At 37.1% G+C, this 24,450-nt stretch overlaps 1 protein-coding gene across 5 annotated transcripts in view; it reads left to right on the top strand.

Moving 5' to 3' along the window:
• The window catches only part of FNDC3B (fibronectin type III domain containing 3B), a 294,875-nt gene that overhangs the window by 148,658 nt on the left and 121,767 nt on the right, over window positions 1–24,450 (top strand). For all 5 annotated transcript variants that reach the window (XM_087818325.1, XM_087818324.1, XM_087818322.1 and 2 more), the window contains one exon: window positions 17,305–17,381. In XM_087818325.1, the coding sequence (XP_087674451.1) occupies window positions 17,305–17,381 (77 nt within the window). The remainder of the gene's footprint in view (window positions 1–17,304; window positions 17,382–24,450) is intronic.

Genomic DNA, 24,450 nt, shown 5'->3' with positions numbered 1-24,450 from the left:
ATCATGTTGAGACTGAGTTTTAGCAAACATATTTTTGAGACATGGAATTTTAATGTAAATCAGACGTATTGCCAAGTCCATGGGATAACACTCAGTCTATTCAGAGATACCAAACTTTTGAAAGTACATTTTTTTACTTTGTTAAACAATTGTCCTAAGAGATCTGAACCAGTGGTTGAATGCTTGCAGGATCTGAAGAGGCTGGATTCATGGCTGATCTCAGAAATTGTTTCAGTATAGATTTAGTGCATAGTGAGACTGCCAGTTTCTTCAAGGTGACAGTGACCTATCTTTTCATAAATTTTGGATATTTAAAAAAAATGTAAAAACTGCATTAACTGAAGTAGAGCAAATGAGATGGTTATAGAAATACTGAGTCCAATTGAAGTTCAATGGATTTGCATTTGAAATTAGAGGAGAAAGGAGTAGGGTGTATTTATTTAAATGAACTACTTTGTAATTATATCTTGGAAGTTTTGTGAAGGAAATAAATTTTGTTTCTGGGGCATTAGATTTAAAGCTGGATCTTAAAAAAGACCCATATTGGGTTGTTAATGGAAATTTTGAAATTGTGTCCACAAAGCTCTTATGTACCCACTGCGCCATTGGACAGCTCCACAGGTTGGGATTATGAACTTTCTGATTTCTTTCAGTTTTTTTCTCAAATTATATTGTATTTCATGTATCTTATAAAGTACATTTCCACTTTCATTTTCACATATTTTAAATTGGCATGCATCATTGAATGTGATTATTTTTTTAGCAGCCTATAAATTATGTTGCATCGTATTGATGATATTTTAGACTTGGTGAAATATGATATATATATAAAAATATGCCCCTATAATACACATAAAAATAGGAATCTTTTTTCCCCCATGTTACTCTGTTGGTCTACACTAGGGATTCTAGACTTTGGGCTGCTAATACACACAGATGAATTTTATTTTATTCTTTTTAAATAGGTAATGCCTTTGGAAACCTCATTAGTTGAGAGTTCTATAAATCCATAGCAGTATGATTGTACCATGAATGGTCCTTATGAAAAACCAGCAGTGGGGTAAAGTGAAGAAGTAAGTTCAAAAAAGGAAAACCATTGCAGTATATTTCACAAATTATATTGGCACTTTCCAAAAATTAATGAAAGTTAAGTATGGTAGAAGCAGTTACAAACCTTGTTGCTAGGTTACAAGCTGTTATATTCTTTTTCTTGAGGAGGGGAACTGGGTAGGAAGTAGTGGAATAAAGACCATCAAAGTTATTGATGTGTTTCAGTAAAATCAATCAGTATTAGGTTGTTTTAGGTTTTAAGAAGATCTAAGTGCTAAGTTTTCTTAAGATTCTGCATTTCTGTAGCACTTAAAAAAACTTCCTACCCATATTTGCTTGTGAACACCCAGATGGGTGTGAATGTTGAGAAGAGTAAACTAATGTTTTAGGGATGAAAACATCTTTTTTCCTCGTTCAAGTGAGAGAAATGTCAAATAAGAAGTTATTAGCCCAGCCGGGCATGGCTCAGTGGCTGAGCGTCAACCTAGGATCCAGGCGATCAGGTTCGATTCCCGGTCAGGGCACATGCCCGGGTTGCAGGCTCAATCAATGACTCTCTCATCATTGATGTTTCTCTCTCTCTCTCTCCCTCTCCTTTCCTCTCTCTGAAATCAATAAAGATATGTTTTTTTTAAAAAGAAAAGGAAAAAAAAGTTATTAGATTTTTAGATATGTTATGTAGAATCATTAAGCCATTAATTTTATACAAATTGTTAGAGAGTTGAAATTTTGCCACCGACACATTTGCAAAAGTTGGTGCTTAGAACTTTAAAGTATCTTGATAAAATCAAACTTGTTTAATGCCTTACTATTCTGTTAAAAAAAACCTTTAGGTTATTTATAGTTACAGATAAGGAGACTATTTCATATGATGTGAACTTTATGCTGATTTTATATGACAATATACATACACACCTAAAAATATAACTATACTACCTAAATTATTTCATATAATATACATAAAAATTACTCATAGCATATAAATGTGAAAATATAAATATTTAAATAGTGACTCGAGTGCTGATTCAAATACCAATGATCTCAATAACTTAGTACATTTCAGAATGAAAAGAACAACACTGAAATCGTAATCTTCAGGTTTGAACTTGGCAGACCCTATTGTTCAGGCTATGCCTAACTTTGCAGTGGGTTGGGTTCCCAAATGCAAAGGTCACCAGACGCATGGAAAATTCAGTGATTCATCCTCATTGGTCAGTTGGCCATGGTGTGGGGGAGAGTCTCGTTTTTTGCTTGAACTTGACTGTGAATAGACCAGGGCAGTGGTGATTCTCCACACCTTGTGCTTACAGAGTGATAGTGTAATGCTTTTAGAACCAAATTTTTAAAAGGGCCATTGACAGTGACTCATGGGGATGTGGTTGTAAGGCATGTCAGTGGAAGGAGAGGGTGAAGAAATCCCAAGTGGTAGTGTTTGCAGGAGAGGATGCCTGTTAAGATTTAACTCTCCAAGTGTCTGATGGATTGGTTTATGGGATAGAGGGTATGTTTATTTGGCTCTTAGGAACAGAATTTAGATTTCTGTTTGTTAAAAGGGAAAGCCCTCCATCAATTAAGATTACTAAAAAATGGAATTTGCTGCTTTTTGAGAAAGTGAAGTCTACATTACTTGAAGTATCTGGCCACTTGCTAGAGATTTTGTTCAGCAGTTCAAGCCTTAAATGGAGAATTGAACTGGATAACCTTTAAATCCTTCTCACCCCCCAAGAGAATTCTGATTCTGTGGTCCCTGCTGTCAACTAAAAATATTTATGAAGATTTTATCAACTGTTCTACCTGTTTACCTATTCTTAGATGCATAGTGTTTCATACTAAGCTATCACTGGTAGCCAATAATCATATAAATAAATGCAATAACTGCATAGACTGTTTCTTAATGGGGTGCATATTATTCTGTATTGCATAAAATCCTGTGATCATTTTGTTGTTGCCATGGAAATATAATAGTTGCTTTATATTATGACTAAAATTGGAGAACTAGTTTGAGCCAAATTATAGTCATCTTTGTTAGTTGAAATTTTATTAATTAAATACCTATTAATAGAATAAAATTTATGGAACTCAGCGATCTTTTTCCCCTCTTCACTTTTAAACATTGTCCTGAAGTTAAGACTCAGCTAATTTGGCTCAAAGTAAGTATACATGAGATTAGCTTCAGGGATCTTGAATGTGCTTATTTTTTCTCTCTTTTATTTTTTTTGTGCTCTTTCTAGGTTATTATTTTTCTGACAGGTCCATAGAACACCAACATCAAAATCAATGGCGGGTTGCAGGGAGGTGTTGTGACTCTGGGACAAGGAAGGGAGAGGTGGCCATCCTGTGAAAGAAAGCAGATTCTAGAAGCCTGAAAATCTACATTTTCAAAAGGCCTCATACATTCTGGTGTAACTCACTTTGTAGGCTCACAGCTGGGAAGGAATGTAGGGATTGGCAACTAAAAGCTGTTTTCTGGAATCTGCAAGAATAGACCTAAGTACACCAGTGCCATGCAGCATATTGCTCTAGAACAGCAATTTTCTATCTTTTCCATCCCATGGCACACATAAACTAATTATTAAAATTCTGCAGCACACCAAAAAATATATTTTTTGCCAGTCTGACAAAAAAACAAAACAAAACAGGTATAATTTTTATTCACACCAGATGGCTATTGTTGTGTTGGCTTTTGTCATTTTTTATTTGACAATCTAAGGGAAAAGTCAGTGCCCCTGACAAAATAGTCAGGTATTGCATGTTTTAGAAATTCTTGCAGGATATCAATTGAAAATCGCTGCTCTAGAAGGAAGCATAGACATCATTAGGTTCCTTTTCTTTTACTTTACATTTGTGGACGTTAACAGGGACAGTGACTTGCCTTAGGCACCACAGATTGGATCCCATGTCTCCACTGAGCTCCATTTGGTTTTGATGGGATGGGTTGAAGAGAAGAGCCTTAAAAAAATACCATTTCAAAGTTGAAATGGATCAGTGACTATCCTTAGATTCCTATGATGCTTCTTATGAGTTGTCATTTTCCATATCATGGGTGTGCGGTCATCACAGGCCCTTTCATGCATCCCATTAATTGGAAAACAGTTGTAATTCAAAGATTAAATGGGTCCATATTTTTTTTTGAGGGGCGGTTCTGCCTGGTTCATAGTTTCCCTTCCAATCTACCAGATTATTTCCTCCTTCTGTTTTTTGTTTTGGTTTCCTTCCTCCATGTTAGGTAATCTCTCTAGTTCCCCTCCTCTTTTCAAAGAGGTCAACTTTCTGCCTTAGACCCTTCTTTCTCCTTATCTGCTCTTCACTTTGTTCTACAAACACGTTGCCTAATAGACTTGACCTCTCATATCTGTGGGCAGGAAACTTTTAATCAAATATTTGACAATGTTTTACTCATCTGAAAGTGTTCACTTGGTAAGTATGAGGCTGAAGGTGTATTATTGGGCCTCAGAACATGTGCATCTGTTCACATGGGGAATATTTTATATGTGAAATCGGGGCAGAAAAGTCATAAAACACAATGGTTTCTCAAAGACAGTGATGGAAATGATAAGATGAAAAAGACAAACAAAACTCAGGTCTTTGCATGCTCACAGTTTAATTTGAGTGGGATGTCTTGAAAAGGAGGGGTATAATCTGAACATTTTGCCTTGAAGGTCTTTGTGAGTTGCTCATATTTATATATTGTATATGTCCGTTGATGGCTATGCTCCCATCTAACCATTGATAGTACTATATGTGAAATCCCAGTTTTGATATACTTTTGTTGTTTTTATTGAACACGTCGATAATTTTGCCATCTCCCTTTCTTACGTATCCTAATAAGGCCCAGTCTTGGCCATTCCTGATTAGCAGACTGAGGACAGGTGGTTGTTTGGATGAGGTAGCTTTAGAATTTGTCCATTCTCTTGAAGAGCTTGCTATTTTTTTCAGCTCAGGAAAAACAGTAGTGAATCGGCTAGGAGATCTTTCTGGTAACCTGTTTCCCAAGTGTACATCCTCCATTTTCATTTGTCTCAGGCCCCTTTAGTAAATGGACGGTTAATATTTGAAAGTAAAATTGTAGCCTGTTTAGTAGTAAAATTGTTTCTGTGGTACCAGTGTGCCAGGACTAGAAAACATCTATGCCATAAAGCAGTCTGCTGCCTTTAAACAGTAACCTTGTCAGCTCATTTTTATAGCTGCGAAAATAGCGGGCCAGGGTGACCCAACCTTCCCACAGTTACTTGGAGGTGTTTAAGGACAGCCTTTGATCAGACTGCAAATGGGAGAGTCTGCCTATTTGCAGTTGTTGTTTACTGTCAGTTCCCAGCCTGCGTTTTGTTTTTTTCTACATAAGAACAGAAGTGTAGTAAAGGCAACAGGCTATGTCAGCATGGCTGGTCTGCAGGAACTCTTATTTACCTTCCTGGCCTCCTCTATGTGGTTTAGGTAAGGCAGACTAGAACTATAAATTAAACTAGTCATCTCAAAGCCCATCATTATGTCCCAGCCAGTGGACAATTTAGAGAATTTTTATTAGCAATCAAAACACTTTTGTAAAATTAAGATAATTTCAGAAGATCACCAGTCTTTGGTTGAGAGACTACATTCAACCTGACATTGGGTGATGAGTGAGTGAGTACCCTACCAGGTTGGAAAGAAAATGGCATCAGGTATATAAACTGATTTATTTACGGAACATTTGGTTTATTTTTTCCATTTCCATAGTAACTCGGTTTTCTTTAGTAGCTCTAGTCCATGGATCCCAGACATTTCTCTCTTCCCTTTGGATTTGAGGCACATGAGTTAAAAGAACTAAGCTAGTAAATCGTGTTGGGATGTTGTCAATAAAATGCCTTTAGAATGTTGTCAAAGGCTTTCCTTTAGAGCACACACTACTAGCCAACCCTGAAAGCAGTTAAAAGGGATCCTCTGTGGTTTGCTTTGTAAAACCTCATTAGTGCAATGGATAATTGAGCTCCTCTCAATATATATGTTGGTAAAGCTATTTATTATTATTATTATTATTATTCTTTGTAATTCAGCTTTCAGGTGGATGATGTTTTGTTCATTTGTAACAGGTGAATAATGTAAAACAGATCTTGTAAGGAATGTAGTCATATTGTTGTGTGGTTAATGATTTCAGTACTGTTTTCAAACCTGCCCTTCTAGAGCCTAACATTGAAATTGTAAAGTGGAGCACAAATAGCATAGGAAGTGCACATTTGCCTCTGAGTTCTTCATGCAGTTGCTATGAAAATATCTACTTGCTATCTTGTCTGGCTTGCTGTTCTGTCCTGGGAGAAGTGGGCCTTGTGCTCAGCCAAATGGGATGGGAGTGGGGTTAGGGGAGGAAGAGTGAACAGGGTTTTATTCATCTGTTTCCTCTCATAACCTTTTCTGAGAGTAGAGAAAGCTTGTGAGAGAGTAAAGACAACACCTTCAGGACACTCAGGGCAGCAGTGAACAAGTTCTGCCCCATTTTTCTCTCCCCGCCATTGGCTTTCAATGAGCAATCTTTAGTTTTGACTCTTTGTCCTGCAAAATTAATAGTCTTTAATATATTTCTTTAAAAACATCAGTTTGTGTTTTATCTCAAGACATTTAAAATAATTCTGCTCTAATAAGTTTTTACCCTCAAAAAAACACTTTGGAGGGTTCCACTGAAATAATGCTCACCTATTCCTACTCAGTTTTCCCGGTAACTATCTTTTGAATTTGTTATTAGCTGGAATACCAGTAGTCTCTCGAATTGGTTCTCATTATTCTGTATGAGAAAGTGTGAGGAACTTCCGATGCCCTTGATGGGCATAAGAGAAAACCTGCGGGGAAGTTTGCTTTTAAAGGCTTTGAAATGAAGTATTTAATGCTTTTGATGCCTTTTTGTTAATTTCGCTGCTAATATTTGTAGAAAATTCCTTTGTAAAATATCAGAAAGCCTTTCTGAGTATTATTGAGTTGTAGTTATATCATCCCTCAGAGCTTTGAAGTTATAAGGTCCTGGTTTAAGTATAAATAAGTGGATCCATGGATTTTCTGCCTTTAAAACCTGACATTAAAATTAAAACAAAGACTGAATCTTAGTCTTCATTTAGATGAGTTTAACTGGTAGGGTGAACTGAGTGTTTTTCATTGTTAGGTTCTGCATGTGGATAGGGTGATATCCTTTAACTTGAAGAGGAGGGAGACCTTGGGAGGTCCAGCTGCAGTACCAGGCAGGGTGTATGAACCTACACTTTGCTTCTGTTTTGTGTCCGTCCCGTCCCCCCCCCCCCCCCCCAAAGATCAACTTCGTGAATAATTTCTCATAGGCCTTCTACTTAATTCTTGAATCATTTCTGTTGGTAGACCAGACTTTCACCAAATGCCCATGCTGCTTGAGACAGCATGGACATTTGGGTGATGTGCCTGACTCCATGTTGAGATGCACAGTATTGGTCACAGAAACCTCAGGCCAAAACCAGGACCCAAAGCTGAGTTGCTCTCCCACCCCCACACACTTCTGTGCACCTGTGCATTACTCATTCAGCATGCCATTCTCTCTATAATTAAGAACAGAAATGCTTGTTCTCTTCAATGTCATTGTGTCCTTGGCATCCTGCTCAGGGTCTGGCAACTAGATCAGGTTCAGCAAAGCTACCACCCAGAGTTCTAAAGTCAGGAATTGAAGGCTGTATTACTGGCCTCTGTCATAGTGCCTAACATCTTTAACAGTCTTAAAGCTTGTATTCCTGTAGCTCTGAATTTAAATCAAGTTCTTTTTAAAACCATGTTAGGCCATCATACCCATTGGGACTGGATTTACTAACTTCATTTACCATTCATTTTCTGCCACAGAGTTTTAAGTATACTCCTCTACCCACCCCATGGATCATTTTTGATTGTCCAGCTCCAGAGCTCTTGGCTCTAATAAAACAATTGCTGCTTATTTATGTAGTAGTTCGGTAGTAACGTATCTATTGTAAAATCCTCTGTGTGGCTTTAAATTCCTTACAGCATCTTACACAGCAGTGTTTATTGAATTAAATAAAATATTAGCTAATATAAATAAAACACTCTGCAATAACACAGTAGTTCTATGGATTTCACTAACATTTAAGCCTTAAACCAACTCAATAAAGTTGATTGCGTAGATAATCACAATTTTATTGAAACTGAGGAAAATTGGGATTCATGAAGTTTAGTTTTATGTGAAAATTAAACCCGTGTCTCCCTACTCTATTCCTGTTGCCCTTATAACAGCTAAGTGGCAAAACAAGTTCAAACAAATATTTAGAAAGAAAAGGCTTGCATTTAAAACCAGCAAAACAGATTTATTAACTGATGTAGCTCCTTCCTTCTTGTATTTTGAAATGGTTAAGTGAAAAGATGGTGGTGAGCTTAGGAATGCTTAGGAATTCTATCTGTAACTCAGTTTTGGTTCTTGGTAGTGGTGTACCTCAGAAAGATTTCCAAAGGAATGTTTAGTCATTGGGCAATTTGTTGTTCTGGTCACTTGCTACTTTCAGAGACAATGGCTGAGCCAAACTAGAAATTGTTGTAATGAAGCCAGTGTCAGGGAGATGTAGATGATCCGACTTTCAGAAAATAAGGGCTGATCCTTTGATACAGAGTCATCTCAGGACAGTTAGGCACACCAGCTTTCTAAGATTTCCTAGAAATTAGGGAAAGCTAACAGGTAATCTGGGGAAAGGTAAAGAGCTAGGATTAGGGGTGAGGAAGGAAGTAGGTAACTATGAGAAAGCAGCCATCCTTTCCCTTTTTTAAAATTTGGTTTTTATTTTTTAATAATAATTCATATATCTTAAATGCATTATATTTTTTTTAAAGGAGGATATTTTCCCAAGCTACAAGATGGGAACATGTTTTTAGAAGAAAGTATGTGAAAAACCAAACAACTCACTTGCTCATTTGAGACACTCTTAATTCTTCATTTGTCTCTCTGGTAAATGATTACTCTCTATTAACCTCTTTGTTCATACAGTATTTTTCTTCTTGTAAGCACAAGGTTAAAGTTATTTTTTTAAATACCATTATTTGACAAGGCAATGTGCTGGGTACTTATAAGTATTACATCTTCTAGTCTCTGGAACAGCCCTTGGAAGTAGCTCTTTTTGTAGGTCAGAAAAGTGTTGATCAGTCAGAGAGATTTTAAGTAACTTGCCCAAGGCATGCTAGAAAATGGTAGAGCCCATATTCAAATCCAGGCCTCATGAGCCCCAAAGCTTTTGTTTTTTGTAGTGCTCAGGTTCTGCTCTTCCAGCCTGTTTTCTCTCTGGCAAGATCCCTTTGGGAAGAAGTAGCAGTTACAGTTTGGAGAGACTAGTATATCTGAGCCAGTGAAATGTATTACCTAATACCTGGCTCTGTGTGAAAACTACACCTTGAGAGAAAATGACTTTGCAGCAGCATTTTAAGAAACAACAAATCTTACACCAGGTGGAAAGTAAAATGAGAAACAACGCTGAGCTAAAAGCTAGAAGAACTGAGTTCTAGACCCTGTTGTTCCATCACCTGCCTGCTGGTCAGTTTGCTTCTGGGCCTCAGTTTATTTATTTGTAAAGCAGTGAGGCTTCTACTAAATCTTCAGAGCCTTTTAACTGCTCATTTCTGCAGTTACTGATGTGTTTGTTAACAGGATGACAATCTTTTAAAATCTTGCTAAATTTAGACAGTGCCTGAAGTGCCGGCTTGTGTCTATTTGTTTTACATGTCTGTATCTCCATAATTAAACTACCAGTCCTTTGAGGATAGAGAATGCAGCTTACTGGTCTAGAAATAGCATCCTTTCAAATATGAATGTATAGGGAATGAAGATGTGCTCTGTGAGATTTATACTCAGGTGCTTTTTAGTAGTTTATTAGTAACCCCAATTTTACTATCTTACATTTCTTTGGTTATGTGCTCACCATCTTTTTAAAAAAATATTTTTATTGAGGTGACGTGCACATAACATTCTAAAACATTTTCATCACCCCAAAAGGAAACCCTGCGCCCATTAGGCAGTTGCTCCCCAAATCCCTCCCACCCTTAGCCTTTGTAAACGACATGAGTTCTGTCTCTATTGATATATTTATTCTAGATATTTCATATAAATGGAATCACAAAGTATGTGTGACCTTTTGTGTCTGTCTTCATTTACTGGCATAATGTTTTCAAGGTTCATCCACATAGTAACATGTATTGGTACTTTCTTTTTATGGCTGAGTAATAGTCCTTTGCTTTTATTATGTCACATTTTATTTACCCATTCATCCCCTAATGGACATTTTGGCTATTTCTACCTTTTGGCTATTGTGAATAGTGCCCCTATGAACATGTGTGTGCATGTGTTTGTTTGAGTTCCAGTACAGTATTTGATTCATATGGGTGTGTATACCAAGGAGTGGTATTGATGGGTTATATGGTAATTTTATGTTCAACTTTTTGAGGAAGCACCAAACTGGTTTCCACAGCAGCTGCGCCATTTTATATTGCCACCAGCAATTGTACAATGGTTCCAGTTTTTCCACTACTTCACCAATAGTTATTTTTTATTTTTCTGAGAATAGCCATTATATCTAGTGTGAAGTGGTGCCTCATTGTGGTTTTGATTTGGATTTCCCTAATGATTAGTGATGTTGAGCATCTTTTCATGTGCTGTTGGCTATTTAAATATATTCTTTTGTGAAATATCTAGTCAAGTCCTTGCCTATTTTTAAATCGGGTTGTCTTTTTGCTGAGTTGTAAGAATTCTTTATGTATTTGGGGTATAGGTCCCTTATCAGATAGATTTGTAAACAAACATTTTTTCACATTCTGTAGCTTGTCTGTTCATTTTGTTAATAATGTCCTTTGATGCACAAAAGTTTTTAACTTTTACAAAGTTCAGTTTCTTCTTTTGCTTGTGCTTTTGGTGTCATATCTAAGAATCCATTGTCAAATGCAACAATTAAAATATACTCACATTTTCTTCTGAGTTTCATGGTGTTCCCATTATATTTAGTTCTATGATCCATTTTGAGTTAATTTTTGTATAGGATGTCAGATAGGGTACAAAGTTCATTCTTTTTGTCTGTTTGGGGCCTCTTGCAGTTCTTTTCCATATGATTTGCAGGTTGACTTTTCTTTTTCTGCCAAAAGGCCATTGGAATTTTGATAGAAATTACATTGACTCTCTAGATTACTTTGAGTAGCATTGCCATCTTAGCAATATTAAGTCTTTCATTCCATGTCTTTCTTTAGTTATTTCCATTTATTTAGGTCTTTTATTTCCTTTTTTATCTACACCCAAGGATATGTTTATTGATTTTAGAGAGAGAGGAAAGGAGAGGGGGGAGGGAGAGAGAGAGAAGAAAGGAGGGAGGGAGAGAGAAACACATTGAACAGTTGCCTCCCATAGGCACCCCAACCAGGAGATAGAACCTGCAGCCTGGGTATGTGCCCTGACCAGGAGTTGAACCTGCAACCGTTTGGTGTACTGGCTGACACTCCAGCCAACTGAACTACCTGGCCAGGGCAGCAATGTTTTATAGTTTGTGTATAAGTCTTTTCACCTTCTTGATTAAATTTATTCTTGGGTGTTTTATTCTCTTGGATGCTGTTGTAAATGGAATTATTTTCTTAATTCCCTTTCAGATTGTTCATTGCTGGTGTATAGAAACACAATTGATTTGTGTGTTGCTACTGTACCCTGCACATTTACTGAATTCCAAATTAGCTCCAGTAGGTTTTGTTTGTTTGGTTGGTTGGTTGTTTGGTTTGGTTGGTTTTTGTGGAATTGTTGGGATTTTCTTTATATAGGATTGTTATCTGCAAATAGTTTTACTCTTTTTTTATTTGGATATCTTTTCTTTACCCTCCCTATCTCTCCCTCCCCCCTTATTGTTCTGGCTAGAACTTACAGTACAGTGTTGAACAGTGGTGATGAAAGTTATCATCCTTATCTTGTTCCTGATGGTAGGGAAAAGCTTTCAGTCTTTAACCATTGAGTATGATGTTAGCTGTGTTAGCTTATTGTCTTTTAATCATCTAAAGCAGCGATTTTCAACTGGTGTGCCACAAGAGTTTTAAAAACATGCAACAACCTGATTATTTAGTCAGGGGCACTGACCTCTTTTTCCTTAAATTGCCAAATAAAAAAGTGACAATAGCCTTGGCTGGTGTGGCTCAGTTGGTTGGAGTGTCATCCCGTACACCAAAGTGTGGGGGGCACATACCTAGGTTCCTGGTTTGATCCCCTGTCGGGGCATGTACTGGAGGCAACTGATCAGTGTTCCCCTCTCTCTCTATTTCTCTCTCTCCCTCTCCCTCTGCCTCCCCCGTCCCCCCACCCCCTTCCCCCTTTCTCTCTCTAAAAAAAAGACAACAGCCAACACAATAGCCATCTGGTATGAATGAATCAAAATTATACCCTTTTTTTGGCCAGATTGGCAAAAAATATATTTTTCGGTATACTGCAGAATTTTAGTAACTAGTTTATGTGTGCCATGAGATGAAAAAGTTTGAAAATCACTGATCTAAGGGGTTATCAAAGTGTGGTCCCTGGACAGCAGCAGCTATATCACCCAAGAATTTGTTAGAAATGCTAATTCTTGGGATTCACCTGGACCATCTGATCCTGAAGCTGTAGGAAGTGTAGCTCAGCAATCTGGATTTTAGGTGACCCTCTGGGTAAAACTGACACACAGTAGAGTTTATGAACCACTAAGCTAGAGTTTAAGATTCTTTGAAATTAGGTCCTGTACTTTATTATTTTGTATTCCTTTAACTTCTCTTGTGGGATTAGTGTCAGCGTTGAATACGTTTTAAAAAAAAAAGTCCATGTTCCCCAAAGTGCCTACATCATCTCTTAGCTTGACTGTGTGTCTTGAGTCACCATAATTGGAGATTAGACAGTCACAGGATTTATCAGAAGACCTTCTGTTTTGTATTCAGTCTTAGACCCGTGGCAGACAGCAGAAGTGCACTTTTATTTAGACCTTTTGTTCTGATAACTTTCACCATAATTATTTACTTAACCTACTAGCTATGGCCTTATCCGTATAACTACTTCTGCCAGTAAGAATTTCTCTTCTTTGGCTATTTAGACAGACTCAAGGGTCACTTTTATAGGGTTTATTGGCTTTTGTCACATCATTATTTTGCTTCTGCTTTATTTTTCCCATTAGTTTTATCTCGCTATGTGTGATCTCAGTTCCTCTACATCCTTTGTGAACGTGATATTTAAGATAATAGGATAAGAATATGATGTCTTGCTACTGAGGGCTGTTGAAAATAGCCATTGAGACACAAATAACAGTTTATAGACAGGTATAGTAATAAATTTCTAATTATTCACTACTTGTTCACCTGTTGAATACTTAGCTTATAAAAATACCATTTAAATGTGTGAAATTGTGGTATAATTAATTATATATAGCTATTTCTAAGGCTGGTTTAAATGATAATTTATACCCTGGATTCTCAATTACCACCACTTTCAGATTTCTCAACCTCATCTGTACATTCACTATGAGTCAATCTAGTTAACTCTGCTCCCAGAATGGGTGCATATTCTGAAGGTAGCATCAGAGCAAGAGCTGTATAAATGTGTGAGCTCTGGGGGATCCCTGGTAGCAGGGAAGAAGCAGAGAATGAAGCTCAACAACCTCACAGCCTTGGCAGGGGCTCTTCATGTGCATGTGTGGTCCTAAAAATACCATTCGCTGGACTTACCTTCAGTCTCTCTGATGTGGCATTTAACTCATAGGACCATTGTGTGAATTACTGTTGCTTGAATAACTAAGCTATAAGTAAATTAAACGTCAATTCATTAACAAATGTTAGCAGACTTTTAAGATGTTATACCATGTATATTTCAGTTTAATTTTTAATGATTGTAAACCAAACATAGTTCTTGTCTATCTCACGTCTTGTTCAGTGCAAAAAGAATTGTTAACTGTTGAAGCCACAGCCTAAAACCTGAAATTGATCAAAATTCCCAAGGAGTTACTTATCTCAGCAAACACTTTAGTTTCAGTTCGAGAAACTGTGCATGCGACTTTTTTCATCTGTCTGTGGAAGAGGGGAATTCATGTGGTCTGTAGCTGAACTTCTTAATTAGCTTCTCAAAAAAAATCTCACTGACAGGGTTTTGGAGTGTATGTTTGCTTACTTTCGTTTTCAAATTATTTAATGTATGTGTACATATATTAGTGTAGACCTACCTGTATGTAATGAGAGTGTTTAATTAAAGGGGGTTCCAGATACCTTAAGAGATTTTAAAATTATTTTTAAAAAGTTTAATATTCAGTGACTTCCCAGTATAGTCAGAGAAGTTGGTTTGTTTGAAAAGATTGTGTGATGACATCCTCCCTCAAATACTGCCCCCCCCCCCCAATATAGCCACTGTTGGTGGTTTGAACAAGGAGAGAACTATTTTTACCGTATTCTAAGGGCCATATCCTTTTAATAAGTCTTGTGTGTCATGAGTGTATCGATTAAAAAGTCAAAAGAAACCTACTACTCCTAGAAGTTTAGGGAAATAAGTTTGTGTTTTAATTACTTAAGGGTTGTAATAATATCGGGAGGTTCTCAGACACAAGACAGTTGCACAGAGGCAATAAACTCACTGAGAGACAAGTGTTTCGAAAGATGATAGCTTTTCTCATACCACCATTGTCATTCGTTCGTTCGTTCATTCATTCATTGCTTGCTTGCTAGCTAGCTTTTAAACTGCAGAATGCCTGCGAATGCAATGGCTTATTTCAGAAAGGAGAGGAACCTTGGGGTTCCAAGGCACAGTTGAGTTTTGGAAGTCATTACTGTATGTCTGGCAATGCCCTTTGTACGGGTTTCGATGACAGTGACAAGAGGGAGGGGGAACGAGCATGTTTAAGTCATTTGGCTACTTTTGAAATCAAGGCTGGGAAGAAAACATTTTCTGGCAGTAAATCACTTACTTGTCCTACATTCTTTAAAGTATTTTATACAAATGACTTTAACAGTTTTAGGGGTCATGCCTGGGGTTAAGAGACTCCTGGCATACGTTTTGGTGATTAAAAAACAATACTTAACTGAGGTGGTAGCATTTCTCTTCATATCCGTACTGTGAAATATTTGCTATTTATCTGATGAAGAAGGTTAGCCTTTTAAGGCACTATTGTACAAAATGTATGCTTGTTGATTTTATGTGTTTATGAGGATTATTAAAAGAAATTAGTACTTATAATGTAACAAACAAACCAAAAGACAAAAAGCTATAAATAAAAATTTAAAAACATTGTAAAGATTGCTAACATTTTGATGAGTGATTATTGTGCTATGTACTACTCTAAATGTTTTTGCAAGCATTATTGAATTTGATCTTTAAACCCAGCCATATCAGGTAGGAATTCTTCTCATTTGTAACTGTTGAGCAGTAAGGCTCCAAAAGTGAATTGTTCAAGGTCACATAACCAGCGTGACTAGTGAGCTGGGAGTGAAACCAGGCAGAGACCCTTGGATTTCACAGATACTGCTAAGGCTGAAATAGTTGTCCATGATTTTTAAGTGAGGCAATCCAAATAAAACTATTTAGTACATACCAAAATGTTTTGATGACTGTGGCAAAAAATGCTAAAGCTGATGAGAAAGATAGATTTGGAAAGTGCCTCCAGTGCATGTATTAATTGAAATCATACTTAAAGATAGAATAAGCTCATACAGTTTTCCACTTTTGACATTGTCTTTTGCTTTAAATGGTCACCAGTTTGTTAGTAGCCTGTGAGAGACCACTGTGGTTTTGTATGTGTTTAGAGATTATCAGATAAGTTAAGTGCTTCGGAATATTGTCCATGAAGTTACAGTGTGAACTCTGGTCATATGGTATGTTACATGAATATCAGCATCTTTTTTGCCCTGCTCCTATGTTTTCCTCCCTCTGCTTACAGACCTGTGGGTGGGCACCCCAGCATCCCTGTCCCTCTACACCCCCCACTGGCCCTCTTCTGTGAAATAGTTACAACATTGAGTTGTACTGCAAGGTGCAGGGTACATTATGCTTACATGTAAATGCAGCATTGGGTGGCAGGATCTGTCTTCTTTTGCCAAGAAAAGTGTTGTATTTTTCTTGGTTTTTGTTACTGTTCAGCAGTTTTCAATGCCGGCAGCACAACACTCATTGGGAGAAAGCAAATAAACAACACAGGACACTTGGAGCCAGGAAGTCGAATCGCAGACTATAAGCATGTGGCATGGGGTTAGGGGGTGAAGACAAATATATGCTGACGGAGGATGATTTGACTTTGGGTGGTGGGCACACAGTGCAGCGTATAGATCATGCATCATGGAAATATGCACTTGAAATTTATATAATCTTATTAACCAATGTCACCCTAATAAATTTAATTTAAAACCCCCCACAGTTTTGGATTGACATTTGGGAAATGGGTTGCTAAATATAGGGGAGCCAGCTACCAATCTGAAAACCAGTGGTGGTGAGGTTCTTGCACATCTAGGGAAATTAATCAGAGGACTTTTGGAAGAGTATCAGAAGTTGATTTTGATGTTAGGACAAATGTGGTTTCTTTGTAATTAAATATTAACTCAAACTATATTTTAGGTAAGTGTTGCCTTGCTGGTCATTGTTTGCATCAGACATGTGATTAACTTTTGATGAATTTGAAACTAACCTCTTGTTAATTGAGTATTTTGTTTTAAAACAACCCCAAGTGAATTTGTCATAAGTATTTCTAATAGTGCCTAGTTTTAAAATACGATCTTTCCCCTCCTGCCTTATAATGTAAGAGGCATACCAAATTCAGTTGGTTTGGAGTGTTTTATGTTTTTTTCTATTTCAAAATTAATATCATGTTATAGTAACTTACTGAAAATAATAGTTTGAAATGAAAATTACAAACCGAAGTCTATTGGAGTGTTTTAATCCAGAGGACATAAACTCATTTAAAATGGACTTGTTTAAGCACTTATTAATACATTCTTTTAAAGGCAAATATAAAGAAACTTTTTGCCCCACTCTGTTAGAGTACTCTTAACTAAGCAGCCTTGCTTTATGGAACTTGAGGATTTGGGAATGATAAAATATTTATAAAGATGCTCATAGTTTTGGTTTTTTCCCCTTGACTTATACAATCTGGAGAATTCCTTTTCATTCATAATTTCACATCTAAGGCATAATGTACCAGTTAATGAAGAGAAAATAGTGATTAATTCTTTTTAGTTTTGATAATATTTTTTAAATACCAATGTTTATTTTGAATACTATATACATTTCTTCAACTGTTAATATATTGCTCTTGTCTCTTGTAGGACCTGCTGAAGTTCCCATGATGTCACCCAATGGATCCATTCCTCCCATCCACGTGCCTCCAGGCTATATCTCACAGGTAAACCATTTGATGGACTCCTCTGCTCACTATAGGCACTTTCATTGTAACAGGAGAATATATGTGGAGACTTGAAAACTTATTCCAGAATTAATTTAGTTAGGATAATGCTGGAGTTGTCATCATTTTTGTGGTACCATGTGGCCCTTCCTGAGTCTTGCTGCTTAACAGGCCAGAGAGTTAGAGGGAGGGAAACACAGCAGGGCTGCTAGGCTTCCGTTGGCCAAGATGAGTTTCACTCTTGACCATTGATTGTGATTTCTTCATAGAGTCTACAGACTTAGAGATTAATTAGTAAAATATCAAAGGAGACACTATTAACATAAACAGGGCCTGTCCTCTGTTATGGGAGTCTCATTTCTCCATAATGTGGCACATCCTGGACTTGGTGAATTACTGAGTATGATGTAAGAACTTGGCTGTTTGTACTTAAATTTCTCTAAAATTTGCTTTTCTTTTAAGTAAAATAACCAATAGCAATTTAAAAAGTAACAGGCATATTGGAAGATTAAAAAAAAAAAGTTGATAAAGGAAAAAGTTATACTCCTGTACCCAGATAAGGTTTAAAATGTCCTGGGTTCCTGGAGTGTGATATCTGTATATACTTTAGTTTTTGTCCTAGACTCAGCACAATGTGAATGTCTTCCTGTTTCTCCCAGCACATCTTCCTTCCCAAATTCCTAACCAACCATTTTCCCCCTCTTTGCCTTTTTATTTTCTCAGTGTAAGAGCATCCTATACTCACTGGGAAAAAAAATCATGAAAGCATAAAAAAATATTTATAATTTTACTACCCACAGAAGATAATCATTGTGTTAACATTTTGGGGGTTATATTCTTCCAATTTTTTTCTTTCTATTCCTTCTCTGTTTCTACAAGTGGTGTAAAAAAGTCTGAAATTTTAAGTTTTTAATTATTTGCTAGGATAAAAAAGTTGGTACCTACATAGGAAAATTGCTGAAGTGCAAGCAGGGATCAGAGAAGTTTTACCCTTCTCTGATGTAAAACTTATTCATTTCTTTACCATCTAAGTCATAGTGTAGCCACTGTAATTTCATTTTTTTCATCTTTACTTTCACGTGAACCAATTTGGCATCTTTGTTTTGTTTTGTTTTGAGTATCCAGAATGTTAGGCAGTCTTCCCCCTGTTTTAAATAAATTACTTGTTTTACACAAGTCTTTGTAAATAAGAGTCATTGAAGGGAATAAATGGTGCAGAGCAGCCCCTTCCAGCCAGGACATGTGATGATGGATCACATCCACGTTGCCAGTCAATTAACAGAAAAGAACAAGGAATGCAGAATGCCATTATGTCCCCTGCTCATTTATTTTGAGGAAGTGTTTCATTCCATTGAACAGAGTACAGTTCTCACCATTGTCATGGCAGAAATAACACCTCCTTTTTTGCTAAAGGTCCATTTAAGGAATACCAGTTAAAAGTTGAGCATTCTGGTGGAGAGAAGCTGCAGTGTACTTTTTCTTGCCAGTGGTGTTACTGTGATTTACAAATAAGAAAGCTAAAGCTCAGAGTAGAACCAGAATTGCAACCCATGCTTTTTGGTTTTACCGACCTATTTCCCACTATGATATAATCTTGAAGTCAGCGTCAGTGCCTGCTCTGATGGATGGATGTGCTTTACGTTACATTACTTTCTGACAGTGTGAGTGTGGGTGTGTGGTGTGCCTACTCATACATCTGTCTCCAGTACTAAAGCGTAAGCTTCCCACATATGAGATGGTCCATTATTGTAAGAAAATTGAAGAGGGAGGCAAATGAATGATTAAAAATGTTACATTAGTAACTCTGAACTGAGTCAATGGAGAAAATCTTGATTATAGCAGATTCATTACGTAATTAAGTGGCTGAAAGTGCTTTAAAGATAAATTGGTAAATTTGATTAAATAAGTTTAACAAAAGACAAATGTCGGTAATGTGCAGAGATCATCTTATAGTAAGAGAAACGCCCGGAGTTGATGGGACAGACAGCTGTGTTCTGCTCAGAGGTTCAGTTAACATAACAATCTTTGTTTTCTTAGGTTGAGGACTGATTCCATGGACCTTAAAGATAATGTGGACTTAGGGTCAGAGAACAGTGGAATCTTGTCATTTTGCCTCAGTAGCCTCTGATATAGTAGGCTTTTGTGTATTGTAGTATATGTGTGTTTTGCTCTTTCCTTTTTGGTGGGAGGCTGGGAAGGTTTGAGGAGAGGAAAAAATCTGACCTATAGGCTTAAGTTTTCTTTTAACTATGAGAAAGTGGATTTAGGTAAGAAGGCATTTAGTCTTCTCACACTCATCATCATTTCCATTATGTAAAAACACTTGTGAGTGTGATTAGGGTTGAAACCATGGGAGAAAACAGGACGAGTGCTATAGCTGAGAGGGACATGGGCATTAATTGAAGAGGCCTGCCTTCAAATTCCACTGTGGCTACTTCCCATGTAACTTCTACAAATTCTTTCACCACATACACGAATACCTGCCTGATCTGGTAGAGGTTAAGAATGAAGAGAAAATGTAGTCCACACCTCACATAACAGTGGGCATTCTGTACGTGGTAGCTGTTATAATGAAGACTGTTAAAACAATTTCAATGAAACTGGCAGTTTGCCTTTCTAAATACACATTGAGATCACACAGAATGAAGCAGTTTTTTCCTTTCATTGTATACTGGCCATGGTTCTTCTCCATTTTTAACCTCATTATTAACTTTCTGAATAATTTATATATAAAAATTTCTTAAGCAGATGCCTTGAGTTTTATTTTCCATCCTTTCATAGTAATTTATGAAACATTTTTCAAATGTTACAGGAAAAACTTCATGGAGACCAAAAGATTAAAAAAGCATATGAAAAGAAAAAGTGAATTATTCAAGTTAATGTGCTGTCATTTGGAACACCTCCCCCCCCCCCCCAATTAATTGATCTAACCTAAAAACTGAATAGTAGTTGATATAAGTTTTTTTGTTGTTATTGTAGAGAACATACTCTGTACCTCATTCCTTTGTTTTGGGGATTAGTTAATGGGTAAACACCTGTGGAAATTATATATATTCTATTTCCCATGGAGAGTCATGAAGTTTATTTAAAGAAGTATTTAAATTTTGGTATGGTTGGTCATTCTCCAATGAGGATTTTTTAAACAGTTCGCCAGAAATTGGAGACCCTGTGGTGGAAACAATGGGGCTTATTTGGTGGGAGCCTGGCATGCTTTTCCCAGTTTTTCTCAGCTGAGCCAGCTGAGCTATACATATTAACTTCAGCTCCTTCCCTGTAGTAATTACAACCTGGAATTAAACCAATGCTGTGTTTCTTCTTTAATGCTGTGAAAATGATGAGCAGAAAGGAGCATGGGGGATTGTCCTGTGCCCTGTCAGACTGAGACTCAGACACATTCAGCACCCAAGAATAAAGAGAATTGGAATCTCTTGCATGTCCTTTGGAGGAATTGATTTTTCTATAGGAAGTTAGGGAAGATTTCCAGAATGAACAGAGTGTATTAATGGAGGTCAGGAGCTGTGGAAAGAGCAGAGGACTTACATTTCTATTCTGTTCCAGTTTCCATTACCAGTAGATATTCAGCAACTTTATTTTTTATTAGATGGCTTATTTTGCCCAAGTTATAATTACAGACACGGTTGGAACTGCTAAATTAAAGAATGTACCCAGGATGTAACCCCCTCAAAGCATTGTGCACGTTTCTTCTTTCTGAGCCTTCTCTCTGTCTCCTTGTTCTGCATTTTCTCTTGGGCTTCTTCTTTTTGTTTCTGAGATCCTGGCATTGAGGTTTAATTGAACACACGATTAGTAGGAGGAAACATGAGCCCAGTTTGGGCTCTGCGTCCAACTTTCTGTGTGATTTTTAGCAATATTTTTAAGCTATTTACTTGGATGTTTGCCTTGTTTACTTGATCATTTTTGGTCTTCCTCCCTTTTAGCATCTTAAGTTCCACAAGGTCAGGGACACTATGTGCCTTGTTCATCACTGGATCTCTAGTTTCTTGAAAGGTGCTCAGCACATAATAGGTAATTATCAAAATGTCACTGACTGACGAGTCACTATTGTCTTATGGAGGGAGAAGCAGAAAGGAAAGGGCTGGAGGATGTCTGAGGTTCTTTTCTAATCTAAAATTAGGTGATTCTGCTCTACTGTTCCTTAAAAAGGAGACCAAGTAAGAATGTAAGTTTCTGTAAGCAATCATTACTAAAACAGTGTGGCATATCACATTCCTTTGGTATGTGGCATTCTATTGACTAGAATGCTATTCTTCAGTTCTGTGGAAAAATGATAGTTGATTTTCATATTAACAGTATTGAGACAGTATCACATCTAGAAATGACTTCTGAATCAGTAAGGATTAAATTATGCACATTATATTTTATTGCACAGTTAGTATAGTCTGCCTTTCTAAATTAGTAACATATTTGTTATATGTAACAACTTAGGAAAAAACCTTGCCCAACCTATTGAGTTCAAAACTTTATGAAGATTAGGTGGATTTTATATTTCTACACACTCTTTGGAACCCATCACGCTTACAAAGTTACTTTGCTATGTGATAAATATGATCTGAGCATCATCAGCATGGATTGTTAATCCTTTCTTGGGCTATGGAACCCATTGGAAGACTAGTGAATCATGTTTAAATGTAAAATTTAAAAACCATAGGTACGATCAAGAACAATCTGCCTGTGTTTCTATGTGAGTGTGTGAGTGTGCTTCAGAAGCTGGACTGAAGTCATATCTGATTGGCCATCTCTTCTGTGCTAATCAGTGGTGAGGTGCTAGAGTATAGGAACAGTTACTATCCACAGAGTCCTTGTAGTGATAGCTTTATTAATATCTTAATAAATTAAACCATCAGATCTCTACTTACTGTTTGTCTTCTGACAAATAGTGTGTTCCTTTAAAACAGCATTTCCACTTAGTCTGGAATAATTGGCCCATTTTATTGCATAAAACTGTGTGGATGTAACGTCTCACCTGTCCTGTGTTCTTATGTGCCACACAGATATTGAGGAAGATTAGATTTTTGATCTTCAAATGTGCTTCTTTTTGATATTTAGGCTGGTGAGATACAATAAAATATGATACTTAGCTTACCTTAGATTATTAAGTTACTCAATTGATCCTGAAATTCTTCATCTAGAATTTAGGACTGTGATGTTACCTATGTTAGAGGATCTTCTGAGTATTACCCGTTAAGTTCTGTGCCAAGCATTTTATAAACTGTTAGGTGATATATAAGTCACAGGAGTAGTTATTGTTACAACTTTGTTACACCAAATTTATCAGTTTGCCATTTGCCTTCAGCATCTGCTTGTAGAAGGGGCTGCTTGATTCTCAGCAGTGTCTTGAGAAGCCCAGCTCTTGTAATCAGGGCTCTCTCCCTTCCCATGGGTTCCTCGAGTTGGGGCAGCTGGGGCGTGGTATGACAGCTGGAGCCAGCTGAGGACCCAACCTTGGTTCTGCAGTTTGTAAGCTGTTTCTCTTAACCTTGCCTGGCATCCTTCTTAATTTGGAAAGCCTTGATAAATTACTGCCAGTGTTCCCTCAACTAGGGCATCACCTGCTTTACTGAAGTAGTTGGATTAGAGATACCACAGAAGATATACTTGTTTTCGTCAAACTCTCCAAACGTCAGTGGTTTTAGTTATGAGTAATTGGGTAGTCACCTGGAAAGAGCCAAGTGTGTCCAGCAAAGTACTAAAAGTTTTTTAATTTATATATGCCCCAGTTGCGCCCCTTTTTATAGATTATAGATTTATGTCAGTGTGAGAAGCTTGGCTTGTTTCTGTGTATGTAAAAGTGTTGGCACATATAAAAGCAAACAGAGTGGGATTGCCATTTATGAGTTATCTTCTTATACTGGTCACCTCCCAAATGAGCCTATCAGTAAGGATCATGAATCATGCCAGAAGTCCGGAAGACAATTGCCATATAAATACCTTCAGCTTATGATCCCCTATACAGCAACCTGGCTTAGATCTAACCATTCCCCCCTCAGTTTATACCTTAGCCATTGCCTGGAGTTAGCATGTGGGTTAAAAATGAAGCTTCAATAGAAAATTTAAGATTTTTAAATATAAACGAGTGTGTAGGTAAAATGTTTGGGGAATTTTTGTTTAGTCATGAATCACCTTAGGTTTGGTGATTATTATTATTATTTAAAACCTTAGGTTTGGTTACCTATACAGCAGATGAATTGGTTGATTACTTAACAATTGACAAGAACTGTTTGAGGAAAGTTATTAGAATTTTCAAAGAACTTTTTTTTTAATTCTGGAGATGGTATTATCAGTCTGTAACTGCTCTGCAAGCTGATCCCTTGGATCATATAAAGGGCTTTCAGAAACCTAGAAACATCACCAATAATATATTTTTCCATTTGGCTACAAAAATACCATGCTGTATGGCAAAAGGAGTTGGTCTTAAACCTAGAGGGTTTATTATCTTAGGACATTAATGATAATAAAGCATTGGGAAGAACAAATATTATTTCATCAATGTTAGCCATTACTGATATGAAGAGAAATGACATTAAGAACTATGTTTGGTATTTTAAACCACAGATACGATCATGAAATTTGAAAGGGCAGAAAAGTCAGATGTGGAAAAGACATTCAATTCTACCACCATTTTTAAGTTAATTGACCTCATCAGTAAAATAGAAGGGCCATTTGCTTCAATATAATTCTGGTTGCTCTTTTTTTTAAAAAAATATATCTTTATTGATTTCAGAGAGAGGAAGGGAGAGAGACAGAACATCAGTGATGAGAGTAATTGATCGGCTGCCCCCTGCATGCCCCCCACTTCGGATCGAGCCCGCAACCTGGGCAAGTGCCCTGACCAGGAATCGAACCCCGATCTCCTGGATCCTGAGTTGATGCTCAGCCGCCGAACCATGTCTGGCCACGCTCTGGTTGCTCTTTGAATGGTCCTTTATTCCAATTTTGCTTTCTTCTAATGGTAGCTAGGTGATGGTGGTAAGAGTTTTATCCATAGTAGCAAAACGGGTGGACTAGGGAAAGGCCATTCCTTGTTTCAAATCTCTACTCTCCATGACCA

Source organism: Miniopterus natalensis, chromosome 6 (genome assembly GCF_054644295.1).
Source record: "Miniopterus natalensis isolate mMinNat1 chromosome 6, mMinNat1.hap1, whole genome shotgun sequence".
NCBI classification, from domain to species: Eukaryota; Metazoa; Chordata; class Mammalia; order Chiroptera; family Miniopteridae; genus Miniopterus; species Miniopterus natalensis.
This window is presented reverse-complemented; position numbering and strand designations above follow the sequence as displayed.